This window comes from Phaseolus vulgaris, chromosome 10, assembly GCF_000499845.2.
Source record: "Phaseolus vulgaris cultivar G19833 chromosome 10, P. vulgaris v2.0, whole genome shotgun sequence".
NCBI classification, from domain to species: domain Eukaryota; kingdom Viridiplantae; phylum Streptophyta; class Magnoliopsida; order Fabales; family Fabaceae; genus Phaseolus; species Phaseolus vulgaris.
In genome coordinates, this window is record NC_023750.2 from 885479 (window position 1) to 900709 (window position 15231).

The 15231-nt window shown below is 28.8% G+C and overlaps 1 protein-coding gene across 1 annotated transcript; it reads left to right on the top strand.

The window, feature by feature from the left end:
- Positions 1-10193: 10193 nt before the first annotated feature.
- LOC137818227 (uncharacterized) lies at positions 10194-12307 on the top strand. The gene is made up of 3 exons (XM_068621516.1): positions 10194-10371; positions 10627-10953; positions 11940-12307. Exons 1-3 carry the CDS (start codon positions 10305-10307, stop codon positions 12083-12085), a joined length of 540 nt encoding a protein of 179 aa, XP_068477617.1. The 5' UTR covers positions 10194-10304; the 3' UTR covers positions 12086-12307.
- The last annotated feature ends 2924 nt before the right edge of the window (positions 12308-15231 follow it).

Sequence of the window (15231 nt, forward strand, 5' to 3'; positions counted from 1 at the left end):
ACTATAAAACTTGAAAAATAAGGAAATATTAAAAATTTAATATATTTAAATAAATAAGCAAGTAATCAATATGAAAAATAAAAATAAAAAAGTAAAATAAGAAATTGTAATTGAAAAAAAAAAGTGTAAATGTAAAAAATTATTAAAGGAAAAACATAAATATGCATAGAAAATTATAAAATCCCATTAGTAATACTATTTTCGATTTTCTATTTTGTCAATTTTTTTTCTTGGCATTAAAGAAGTATTTCTCAGTAAAAAATAAATTTTGACCACCTCTAATTATAAATGATAAATCCTATATATAAACAATTTACTTGAGTTGTTAATTGTGTAATTTTATTTTTAGAAACCTATACTATTCGTGTTTACGACTTACTTGTAACTTTTGGTTATTTCATGTTTTTGAGTAACATTTGGACAACTTCTCTTTCAATATATTTTTTGATAGATAATTTCTTAATTCAGACTTATCCTGTTTTCCAAACTTTAAGAAGGATGTCGACAACCTTGCAAGATTTCCTTATTAATTTCTTTGTTCAAACTTCCAAAGTGCCTAGATTTGTGTTCAAATACCAAATCAGTAAAACACTATTTAGTAAGAAAAACTTTCTAATCTTTTAAATCACTTTAATTAGAATAAAGTCCAAGTACTAATTCCTAATTTTCATTAAATGTTTTTCATAACAAAATATTAAGCATAAAGTCTAACACTGATGAAGTTTTGATGAAGTGTTTGTGACAATAAAGTGTAAAACATGGAGATGTTTTTTTATGTAAAACAATAAATAATGAAAAACAAAAAAATATATATAAAATGCAAGTGTTTCATCTATTATTGACAATACAATACATTGTAGTTTTTGCTTCATTTATTATTTAGACTTGAAGAATAAAGTCAAGTCTTTATCAAGTTGTTTTGATGATGATGTTTGAAGAAAATGATATTTAATTTGTATTTCTTGTTATAGCTTTTTTAGTGCATGTGTATGTTAATCTTGCCCACAAGGTAATTACAAAAAAATTTAATGTGCAACTTAATCTGAAATTATAAAATGAAAGGTTAAAATACATTGGTCGTTACACTTAAAAAAATCAGTCTCTAAAAAATCAGTCTTTAAATTTATTTGCGATTGAAATAGGATCCAACAAAGGTAGTAATAATGAAAAATCTAGTTGCAAACAATTTAACAATAAAAATTTATGAGAAATTCGATTGCTAAGGTAAATGAAAATAACAACCTAGTTTTTCGATTGCAAGTTGACTTAAATAAATAAAAAAAAATAAAAAAAAATTATGGCGACCAAACTGAAAACTACTATTATTATTATTAATGTTAAAATTGTTTGAACGAAGTTCATGGATCCGTGTAGATATAAAACTTATAACCACTACAATAGAAAATCTTTTTAATCATATTATAACTATTGATTATCATGATTATTACTATGATTATTATAATAACAATTAATAATAATAATAAGTATTAGTTTTATTATTATTATTATTATTGTTAATAATAATATTATTAATGTTAATATTAATCAAAATAATAATAATAAACAATAATAGTAATAATGATATATAATAATAATGATAATATTTATAGTAATAATAATAATATCAATAATAATAATGATAATAATTATAATTATATTTATAATATAAGTATAATTATAGTGATAATTATAAATATAATTATAATAATAGTAATAATAATTAATAGTAATAATAATAATGATGATGATGGCATGATTGAAAAATGCATGTGGTGTAGTGGTTTGGGTATCTTCATGCTTTATTATCTTTTTTGGGTTCCATGCCTATGTGTTTATATATAAATTTTATGATTTTATTGTAGGTAATTTAGCTTTTATATGTGCGAGTTTATTATTATAAGTAATTATTCGAATTTAAAAAACGAGTTTTTTAAAATTATATACATACATAAAAAAAATTAAAAGGGTAAAATTTTAAAAAAAAATGTGTAGAACAAGAGGTGTGTCCTTTTATAATTATTTTTATCATAATAATAATTATTTTAATTAATTATCTAACAAATAATTACAATATTAATAATTATAATTAAAACAATAATAAAAATAATTATAATTCAGTCACTAAATTTAGTTGTTAATTTATAACGATGAAATCAAATTAGTCATTAATTTGTAAATTAGTCAATAATTTTATAATCATTTATTTATATTTAACTATTAAAATAAATTATTCGTTAATTTGTAGTTATGTAATGATGAAATAAATTAATCATTAATTTATAATAATTTAGCAATTGAAGTAAAAATCAACAACTCATTTATAATGATTTATTTATGCGTAACGATTAAACTCAAATTGTACTAATTTATAGTTTTTTAGCTATTAAAACCAAACCTTATTTTGGTCACAAATTCTAATAAATCGTTATTTCGATCAAAATTGACGTTTAACCTATTTCAATTACTAAAGTGGATCACGAAGTAACTTTTTTTAGTGACTTGAAGTAAAATATTATTAAATTTTAGTTTTAAAAACGTTTTAACTGAAGTTATGATTAATTACTAGAGTAATAGTATACTCAATATGTGTTTGAAAAAGAATAAAGTATTTTCTACTGGTGTATGGAACTTTTAAATACGTGTATTGGCATATTATTTTAAGTTATATAAGATTAAAATATATATTATCTTGGAAGGGGTTTTGACATTTGGCACTATTCAAGTCAAGTGAGTTAATCCAATAATCTAATTCAACAATATATTTTTTTTAATTTTTTTTTTTGCAATTTGTATACATTACGTCCAAAAGTTAAACTCCTTCTAGACAAAATCTTTTTGAAATTGACATTGTATTGTCTTCTTTGTTAGGTGGAAGTTGACAAGTGTTAACAATTTTATGATATGTAAGAAGATTAAGGTGGAACGGGTTACTAGTATTTACACCTAGAATATATTAAAACTGGTTTTGCCACCGGATTTAGATAATAGGACTATGTGTTTCTTATGGGCTTACGTAATATTCTCCGTGTTGCATGTGGTGTTTGTATTTTTTTTCAACAACTTTTGTTAATTAGTGTGCAAGACTAAATCAACATTTCTTAATTTTATTTGTTGACACTACACTATTTTTTTATGTTAAACAATATCTAAAAATGTTGTCAAAAAGTAGAAAAAATATTGTCTTAACTTTAGATAACGTTTTCGCAATGTTTTTTTTTTTTAGTGTGAAATATTTTGAGTCAAAGAGAACAACAATAAAAAATTGTTGCTTATATCTATTTTAGACAATAATTTTTTACCTATGAGGTGTAAGCGTGACCTAAAGTGAAAAATGGTGTAGTGTGAGTTAGACAGTTTGTGTTACACTGTATAGGTTAGACGATATGCATCTAGTGTTGTATTAGACGGTTTGTGTGTTAAACCATCAATGTTTACTTAGTGTTGGAAGTGATGGAAAAAATGCACGCGGAAGCAATACACACAATCACAAATCAACTGCAGAAAAATAAACAACACAAGATTTAACGTGGTTCAATCGCCAACTGCAATCTACATCCACACGGGCAACTATTATGTTTACATTATATCATGTTGCACACCAATTACAAGTACAATGATCTCTTTAAATATAGATAAATAGAGATAATAAAGGGACACCATGATTAAGCCCACTCACTAAAATATGGTGTCTACTCAGCCCAACCCAATTGGTCCTGACTTCATACCCAACAATCTCTCACTTGAAGTCACGGAACAATGTTCACTTGCGCTTCAACTGTGTACATGGTGTCTTGTCAGCCCAACCCAATTGATCTTGACTTCATACCCAACAAAAACTTCTTAATTTTATTTTTTGATACTACCCTTTTTTTATATTAAACAATACCTAAAAATATTGTCTAGTAGGAAAAAATTGTCTTAGAAAATATTTTAGCAACGTTTTTTTAGGTGTGAAATATTTTGAATCAAAGAGAAATAAACCTTATTATGTGAACAACAATAAAAAAAAAATCGTTGTTAATATCTATTTTAGACAACACTTTTTTTACCGATTGACGTGTCAGCGTGACCTAAAGTGAAAATTGTGTAGTGTTAGTTAAACAGTTTGTGTTACACTGTATAGGTTAGACGATATGCATCTAGAGTTGTATTAGACGGTTTGTGTGTTAAACGATCAACGTTTACTTAGTGTTGGAAGTTTTGCATAGGGTTAGACGATTTACATAAGGTTAGACAGTCAACTTCTACTTAATGTTAGACGGTCTAAACATGGTTAGACGATCAATGCCTACACAGTGTTAAATGGTCTACTTTGGGCTAAGCGATCAGAGTGAACTCATTGTTAGATGATCAACGTCTTCTTTTGGAATATACAATTTTTTTCTTGACTTTCATATATATTGTCTTGCAATGCTTTTGTACTAATCAATAATATGTTTTGTCTTTTTTTTTCTTTCTTCTTTCTTCTCTTGCCTTCGTTGTTTCTATCATGGTATCAATAGCAAATGATGTTTTCTTCTAGGGAAAGCTTTATTGTGCCATCTCTTAAAATTCGTTCTTGATTCTTTCCTTTCTTTTTTCTATTTTCTTTTCCATGGTATAAGACATTCAAACTCCTTTAGTTTAGAGTTTTCCTAGCGAGAGTACAACTAATATTCCGATCTTGCTTGTTTTTTATGGTAGTAATTATCATTCTTAGAATCGATCTATGGAGACTGTTATAAGCGTAAAAAATAAGCTTGAATTCGTGGACGTGACTATGTCTAAACCTGAGAAAAATGATTAGATGTATCAGACTTGGTGAAGGTGTAACAAGATGATTGTTTCTTGGATTCTACGTTTTGTTTATTTTGTTTATGAGCAAATATGCTAGATTGTTTTATGGAAGCACCTAAAGATTGATATTAGAATTGGATTACAAAAAGAAAGAATTAAAAAAATAAAGAATGATTAACTTTTTCTTAATGGTGCATAAGAACCAATTTTTTTTCTAGCCCAATCTGTTTGGCCCAAATTAAAAGCTGCCATTCTGCTTTTTGCACCTTCAAAATTACTGCACCAAAATTCTTCAATTAGAATTGTGCAGCCCAAGTAATACTGCAACACGGTTTTGTCTCAAAAAAAAATATCTGTTGCTCCACATTAATTCCCAGCACTGTGACGTTTTCTCTTATATTTCACGTGTTGAAGGTCTCTTCCAATTTTCACAATCAATTCACCACACCATTTGCAGCCCCACCATTCACCTCAATTTACCAATTTTCACAACTTAGAACGCTATTCTCATGAACTCACAAATGAAACAGTGCATTAAAATAACATGAGCCCACCGAATTCCAAATTCCAGCACTTACTATTGAATTTTCGCACTGTTCTTTCTGGCCGTCTTGGTTTCGTTAGGTGGTTTAGGATTTACTTGACTTAGATGTTTGGATGAAGTGATGTGAAGGAGAGTTTCTGAACCATGAATGAGTTAGTTTTTTTTTTCTTTTTTTTTCTCATAAGCGAGGATTATGAAAGAGTGTATATATGTACACTCATCCAAAGTTACTGTAATACCCTTATTTCTTTAGGTGTGTGCATGTGAGAAGTTCTTACATTTGTTGAAGGTTATGAGGTTGAGGAAGAGGAAGAAGAAAGCATAAAAAAACACTCCAAGTAAGTGAAATAAATTTGCTTTGTCTTTAAACAAAATTGATCTTTAAGCATATCAATGAAGGGAGAATCGATTTTCATAATTCTTACAAAGAAGAGAGAATCGTTTTTCATAACGGTTATAACGAAGGGAGAATCGGTTTTGTTGTGTGTAATTGTTGATTTCCAAGAAAGTTATTGTGAAACAAGAATCGGTTTTCCGGGTGGAATCAATTTTCATATTCATTCTTAATTAATAATAATTAATCTTAATTAATAATAAATAACTTTAATTCATAATATTAATAATAATAATTATTATTATTAATCTTATTATATATACACACTATATTCCATTATATAATATAATATTATATAATAAAAATAAAATATTTTTCAAAAATGTTAAAAGAATATAAATAAAATTATTAAACATTACATAATAATAAAATAAAATTATAATAAAAAACCTTATATAAAATAAAAAAATGTATACAATAATTATTATTATTTTCATAAATTATTATAAAATTATTACTATTATTTAAATTTAATGCAAAATTATTTTAAATTTATTTTTTAAAATTATGAATATTTCAATAATTTATTTCTATGTAACAATTTTCAATTTTTACATATATTCATTATTTTCCATCTAAAAATTATTACAATTATGAATATTATCAGTTTATTTTTTAATTGAAACTAAAATCTAAAAGAAAATACCTCATACTTCATTATTCAAATATTTTAAAATATAATGGTAAATTTGTAAATTTACATTTTACACCTTTAAAAAAAATTATAATTCTTCCCAAACCATCACATCACTCACAAATTTCAATAAATCATCCTCACAAATTCACTCTAACATCCTTCAATCCAAATAACCTCACATATCCTCAGACATCCTCTCACATCTGCACACATCCACTCTCTCAAATCTCTTCCTTAATCCAAACACATCTTAGGTGAGTGAATTCACGTGTTTACCGAATTTGCCTCATTCACTGCTCTAGAATTTTGCACCAGGCACCAAACTAGAAACCAATGTCAATTTCATAAAGTTCTTGTAGTAAATAAAGCTTTCAAACATTTACAATGTTGATTTCCTGAGACGTGGTGATCACTGTTCATAAAGACTTATCTGCAATGTATTGTGCAAGTCTCTTAGGATACAACAAAAACTTCTCGAAAAATTCTAAGGATCAAAACTAGCAAGTAAACTCATCTAGAGTAAGAACCCAAAAATCTAAAAAAAAAAAAAATATTAAGTAAAAGAAAAGAATAAAGGAGTGAAGAGAAAGAGAGGAAGAGGTGAGGCGTGAGTGAGATGTCATTTTCGGAGTAAAGGGAGACGATATTTATAGATGGAGAAAACCAAAGTTGTCCCATCTTCAAAACCTAGTTTAGTGGCACCGCTCCATGGGCTTGACTGATAAAATTGGAGTGACCGCTGGAGAAGGAAGAAAACCTGCGAAAAAAGCTCATAGTTAGTGATCGAGACTTTTGGAACGTCTTACAACCTTCCCCAACGTTCTTCATCAAAATGGGAACCACCTGCAAAAAGAAGGGAAGTTGTGCGTCAACTACAACTTTGTCCCTTCTGATTCTCCTTCAACTTCCGCAGACATGGAGTTAGGGTTCGTAACCCTCTTTTGCAATACTCAGCTCACAACAATTATGCTACACATCCAAGTCTAGTGCACCAAGACTCACTGCTACACATCCAAGTCTAGTGCACCAAGACTCACTGCAGTTAAAATACAAACATGCACCAAAGTAGTTCAAAAAACTAATGCCAATTATACTTTTAATCCACCAAATTTCACAAAATTGGATTCCACTCTCCAATTTGAATCCAATGAACTACACTGCCACTTACGAATTCAAAAATGATTAAAGAGATATGAAATTTGCACTAAAACCACTTAGAATTTTTCAAAGAGCACCAAAAATTGAAATTGAAATAGCTTCTTCAATTCAACAACATAAACACTTCACAATTTGAACTCTTTCTCTATTTCTCAGCTACCACAACTGGTACTACACTATGTAATCAATGTACATTCACAAAGTGGAATTCAAGTTTTCATCAAATGTAAACTTTTAACAAATTCTTAGCAAACTTTGAAAGAACAATAATTTCAAATTCGTTACCGTGCAATCGACATTAACAAAGATAAATACTCAATTACGATGTTCAGTTGACCACGACAATACTCAATTTTTACTAGAAAGTGAATAAAAACTTGGACAAAGTTAAAGGTAAAATCCTTGTATTATATATTCAAAAGGCGGGACCCATAACTTGAGTCCAGGGAAAATAAAAGAAAAGGACAACCAAAAGATCAAAGCCCAGACGCCTCCTCTTCCTCTTCCTTCTCCTTGTCAGCCTCATCCACGACACTATCTTATTGTCAATCACATCTTTGGTGATGTCATATCGAGCATCTTCGATCGAGGTGCTGTAGAAGAAAGTCACTTGTCAGATAGTTTGGTTGAAATCTTCCTTGTTAACGTCCATGAGAAAGGATTGGTAGTTAATTAACTCCTCTAGAACCAACTTTTTCTCTGCAGCCAGCTCTTCTTGAGAATAACTCACTTAGTATGACTTTGCTCTAAGTCCTCCAACTCCACTTGCAAAACTGAGATATGCGATAACTTAGGTAATACCATATTTATGATTATACACATTAATTAGAACCCATCAATAATAGAGTCCATTATAATTGTATAAATATGCACAACAGATAAAACAAAGGTACGTTGTTATTATTATAGCATTAACAATCAGTAGCAAGTACTCTCTTAACTCCTTACAAGTACATAAAAGTTGTTATCATGAAGCATCGATCAGATTTGAGGACATATTTTTCTTAAGAGGGATGATATAATGGAGAACCATTCAACTACCACATATTTGACTTAGAGATTGAAGAAGATGAAACATCATAGAAAAAGACTCCACACTTTAAAAAAAAATATTAAAATTCTCTTCACTTTTTCTTACTTTGGATATATTATATAAGATATAAATAAGAGTACAATATTTTATACAGGGTTAGAAATATTACATGTTGATTATTCTAAGAGAAATGTTACTAGTGACAAAACAAGAACAATTCATACTATTCTTCCTTAAATTATTAGACTTAGGTATTGTCCTAGTGTACCTCGAAGAGATAATTACTCCACTATCACATTAGACACAATTAGCTTATATATTATTTTTACTCATTGGATCTTTAATATGAAAATTGTGAAATTGCTTTAGTTGGAGAGAGAAAAATAAAGAAAAACATAACATACAGTCTAAAGACAATAGTTTGTGGATTCGTATGGACCCTTCGTGATGATATATTAGTACATGTATGGGACAGTTAAAACTTTGGCACTATTTAAGTTTTGTACCACTTTCACTTTTCATTCATGATTGGTTGAGGAAACTTGATTATTTCCCCTAGAAATAGATTCTCCTAATTAAGCATTAAAAAAATGATTCTCCCAACTAAAATGACATGACACGTGTAGGTGAGAACATAATTTGGGTCATATCAATTAATTTGGAACATTAATTGTATTTTCTTTTCACCGATAGAGTAGCTTTTGAGTTATGACTACGTGCATAATCATTCATGAAAAATAGTTTCACTTTTCTTCTCTCCATGAAGAAAAAAACAGGGCATGGACTTTATTTGTTGAAGATCGCTATCTATCTCAAATTCCAAACACTAATTAATATGTTAAATATGTTTTTTTTTTCTACATATGCTAATTTGACTTTAGTCTTTTATTTAAACTTTATATATCATGAATGAATGGATAGTAAGAAAATTATTAAAAAAATGTCATTATCAATTTAGGTGACAGAAATTTTCAAATTAATATTAAAAAATTGTTTTTTTAAAATTCATTTAAATAATTTTTTTATTATAAATACTCAAAAGATATAAAATTTGTACTAAGATAAATAAACAATTTCACATTAAACAAGACAAAAATATATATATATTTAACTTAATTATGATGATTTTCATTTTCACTTACTTATGGGTTAAAATTGATGATTTTATATTCCCATTTTAACTTTCCAAGCAAATTGAAATTTTTTATTGGTACACGTTACCCCATTAACGACAAATTTGTTTGCTTTCTTCTCCAAGATGTTTTGGAAGCAAAGATGCCTCGATACATCGAAGTGAACAAGTTTATGGCAAATGAATTGGAAAATAAACAAATGGGGCTTGACTTCTATGCCTTAAGTCTTTGAAAACTTCAAAGTTTTCAAAATTCAGACATCCAAACACGTCTTTGGTAGTCGTCAATAATAACGCACTTGTATCAATCATGAAAAGGGGAAAAGGAAACTACTCAACGTTTAAGCTCAAGAAAACGGAACCAATTTTCTTAAACAAATATTTCTTTGATTATTCAATGAAAAAGGAAATAAAATGGAGAATGATGTGAGACTTAGTAACATGTGAACCTTCCAAACGTGTCCTTAAGTCCACTAGGGACGCGTAGTTTTAACACTATATATACCCCTTTAGTTCCTTTCCAAAATCATTGTGCCCATTCCTTCATTTTTTTTCACACACAATAACCCATTTTTCTCACAAGAAAAACAACCTCAGAATTTGCCAAAACTACACCCACCACTTCCAACCATGTCTTTCTCTAACAAATTGCCTTTGTTCCTTCTACTTTCTTCCCTCTTCATCCATGCTTCTCTAGGTGAGTTCATCAACACATCATGATATATACTTTTCATGCCTTGTTATTTTTTCTTAATCTTAAGTCTCCTCATTAAATGTGATTCATAGTAAGATAAGACTTTATATTAGTTGTTATTCTAAAACATTTTTCAAAATAAGTATAAAGAAAGAGAATTGTATACTAGAACAAGGTTGTTGACCTGATAAAACATGTGTTATGTTTTTGTTTTTGCAAGTGTTTTTTCTAACATGGCTGAAATTTATGAATTGGCAGGTGAGATAGTATGTGAGGATCTTCCAAAGGAAGTGTGTGCATTTTCGGTGGCTTCATCAGGGAAGAGGTGTTTGTTGGAGACGGAGAAGGCGGCGGACGGCGGCGTGGAGTACCAGTGCCGGACATCGGAAGTGGTGGTGGAAAGGATGGCAGAGTACATAGAGACAGACCAGTGTGTGGAGGCATGTGGGGTTGATAGAAACTCTGTTGGTATTTCATCTGATGCCTTCTTTGAGCCTCAATTCACTGCCAAACTCTGCTCTTCACAATGTTACCAAAAGTGCTTCAACATTGTTGACCTTTTCTTCAACTTGGCTGCTGGAGAGGGTAAGAATTCTTCATTCCTCACTCTGATAATTACCACCATCATTACAACATACTTTTTCTTAAGAAAATTGTGGATGTCAAGCAATTATTATTCTAATTAACATAATCATCAATATTTCGACTTATTGTTAGATCAATCACCGATTCCTGTATATGAGATATTATATATAGTTTTGCATCGTTTAAGAATCGATGTTAATGACAGTTTAAATACAATTCTTTCCCTTAACTCATAAAAATATCTTTTAAAGTCAAAACCGTGACCAACGACATTTAAAATTGACATTGGTGATTGATCTAGAAATACTATCTCGGACTTTTTAACTTGGGTGCATAATAGACCCATTATATAGTCATGGTCACCATTAGGTAACAAACCGTGTGAATAACTTTTCCTTGGTAGAACTTTTTCTATGTGTAAGTTTAACTAACAAGAACAGTGATGTCTCTTCTGAAAGACTTTCTCTGCGTGTGGTTGTGATTGTGTTTTCTTAACTAATACAATAACGGCACCTCAACAAAGAGAAAAAAAAAATTATGGTGGTTATCTTTTCGTAAACATAGGGCAATTCTCATTCCTATTATTCTGCTTTTGTCCTTTGCTTTCACCATTCACCATCAAAACCTTAGCATACCAAATACCCTACAAGCCTAGAACATTTTAACTTCAAATCTCATCAAGGTATATTTTTCTCATAAAACAAAGAAACATTTAAAATAAAATAAAAACCCTGGCTTGTTCCTGTCGCAAAATATTGCTATTTTCAATTAAGATTTGACTTTCATAACAATAAGTTTCTTCTAGGTCACATCAACAATAACTTTATTATCGGTTAACCGTGTTAAAAATTGTTTATGACAAAACTATATTCAATAAACTCTTCTATATGAAAACATAAATTTGCACACCAAAACTAAATTATATTAAATTTATTTATTTATTTGTATAAATATATATTAACTAAGCATGGTTTGATGTTATGCAGGGGTATTTTTGCCAGAACTTTGCGAGAGGCAGAAGACAAATCCTCGTCGTGCCATGGTTGAGCTCGTGAGCTCTGGAGCTGCACCTGGACCTGTTTCTGACGTTTCAGAGGACCTTGTGGCAGCACCTGCTCCTTCTCCTCTGTAATTTTTTTCCACTTTCCTTGTCAGAGATGGTGTCAATTGGAAGAGCCATTATTATTAATATTATTATTAATTAATAGTGTGTTACTATGTTAGAAGAGGAACATGGGTTCATTTTTATGGGTTGTGTTACGGTTTATTGTAATAATCATGAGTGAGTGAGTTGGGCATGGTTGTGGTTCATTTGGTTTCCAACATTCTTAAATTTTGGAATTGGTTTTGTTTTTGCTCTTTGCCACTATATTCGTTTCAGAGCTATTAATAATGATGTCTCAAATCAATGGGCTTAAATCTGCAGAGTATTCATGGTGTTTCTCCTTACACCCCCAACAAATGAATTCCTTCACCACATCATTTTTGGAAAAGACTATTTTACCCTTTTAAAAAATGACTTCCAAATTATTCTTTTAGAATATTTCCTGAACATACTTCTTGGAACACATTTTTTGAATTTTAGATTTACTATTCTGAAAATTAAAAAAATGTGTTCTAAAAAACTATTTTGGAATGGATTTTACCTTCTGAATTTTCTATTCCAAAAACACATTTTACTTATAAAATCCCTATTTCAAAAACATATTTTTCTTATGGAATTTTTATTCCAGAATCATAAAAAATTATCAGGATAATTCTGGTATTGTAAAGGATGTAGGGGTGCAGGAAAAAAAATGTAGGAGTGCAGGAAGAAATACCTTCATATAATTATAAGCTTCATACTTCACTGATGATGAGGTTATTGAATTAACTTATTTTTTCATGTTAAACTGAAACTTTAATAAACACTTGAGAAAGGCCTGACTTCTTGAGTAAAAAAATAAAATACATGTGTGATAGATGAAAAATGGATTGTAATATTCAATTTTTAACATATTATTAATTAAGTTAAAATGTATTGAAATATAACTTCTAAAGTGGTGTATAAATATGGGTTTATAAGCAGTGACTATTATCACATTAATTATATCAAACATAAACTTTCAGGTGAATATATAATAACTATATAGCTAACTACAACATTGTTAAATTATTTTCTTTAAAGAGAAGTAAGAATAATTTTTTTGTTGTTGTTAGGGTAAAAACACCAACTATCTACTGTAAATATGGAATTCAAGGGAATTAAAAGGAAAGTGATGATTAAAAAAAGTTAAAGATTGAAGAAATATATTGCAAGACAAGTTATTAATCATAATCATTGTATTGGGACATCTTACAAAAGTAAATGTATTAATTCCAAATGTATTCTTGTGTTCTAAGTGATTACTACATTCTATTTATAATGTGACAAGTGGTTAACGTAATCTTAAAAATAATAAAACAATACAATAACTTTCATTAACTTTCAACATTGTGCCTCTATATTTTTCGTCTTCTTTACTCTAAACTAATTTTTGTTTTCATAGTTCGAATTTTATATCTAAATACTTAAAATAAAAAAACTATTAATTATTATTAATATTATTTTTATACAAATATCAACATTCCTCAAAATAATTGATCTTAGGCTTTATATGACTAATTAGGCTTTATATGACATTTTCTTATGCTTGGGTGGTTTTATATTCAACTATGGCTAACTTGTCTTCTAGAAGACTGGAATTAAGGAAAGAAGCCATTAATAATAAACTTGGGACTTCCAATTTTAAGAGAAATATTGAATTAGATTCTAGAATGAGAAGAGAAACATATTTGACCACCTTACCAAATTGGAATTGACCTTTCTTCCTATTGGAATTTGACCAACACATCTGACTTTTAGAATCACAATTCCACCATCTCCTAACGGTTAATAGGAAAGAATATGAAAGAATCATGTACATAATTCGAAATTCAGTTCTGGATTAAAATAATATTTTGGATTAAAAAATTTGTAATAGAATATTATGTTTCGTATTTGGTAATTTGGAATGTTTTTTTCAGATCTGTAGTTAAGTTTTGTATTATGTAATTCAGAAGGAAAACACAAAATTTAAAGGTTATGGATTAATTAATCTGTACATATATCGGATCCGAAATGAACCAAAATTCACACTTTCGAATTGCATAATTCGGTATTAAATGAATGATGAATTACTTAATCCAGAAGTCATTTTATAACTTAAAATATGCCTTACGGATTACCTAATCCGAAATTCATTTATTCTCTTAAAATATGACTTACATATTACACAATCTGTAGGCCATTTTTAAGTTGGCAAATGCCTTACAGATTACCCAATCCGAAAGTTATTTTTGTAGTTATTAAATGAGTTATGGATTACACAATCCGAAAGAGAAATTGAATGTTGTTTTTATTTTACATAATTGTGTGAATTTATGAAAATTAGAATAAAATGAAAATTTATGTTTTATTAATGAAGGTGTAAGTATGGACATGGAGGTTGGATTGATTACAAAAAGATCCAATGAAGTAGAAATGATATGTAACATGGAAGAATTAATGAATTTTGTGCATCAACATGAATTAGTTGAAGGGGACTATGGTACCCATTTTACAACAAATGAGCTGAATAAAATTTCATTTTATTCATGTTTATTGCATTATAATTTGAAGAAGTGATTTTGTAATATTGTTATAATAACTTTATGTAGGTGTTTCCTTCATGAGAAAACTTACTTGAATGGGTCCATAGGATTGGTTATGGACTTGGTTTTATTATTGTCATTATTAGGTTAGACATAACAAATGGAAAGTAAGGGAGAAAGACATATGTCTTGTCAGGCTATAAAAGGGGAGGTAGTTATAGAAAGTACATGAGACTGATACAAAGCATGCCTAAAACAAATAAAATGTATGAGAAGTAAATGAAATTGATAGAAGGCATGCCACATGTTTGGAAAAACAAAATTCACAATTTTTCATATACCAACAAAATACAAAAGACATGCAATGCAAGAATTTTAGAAAAAAAATCTTTACAATACGCAATGTGTCTTATTGTTCAACACAAGTGAAAGGTAAGGATGTGCAACATATCCCTTTGTGCTCCTACCAAGGTTCATCCTAAAATCTCAAGTTCCAAGGGAGCATATGCACTTTCACAAGGATTAGCTCTTAAGTCTTAAAAGTTTTGAGGCTACCAGAGCTAAGTCTCATTTTACTGCATTTTTCACAACAATTGAGAATCAACTTGATGTGAAAGCACAAATGAA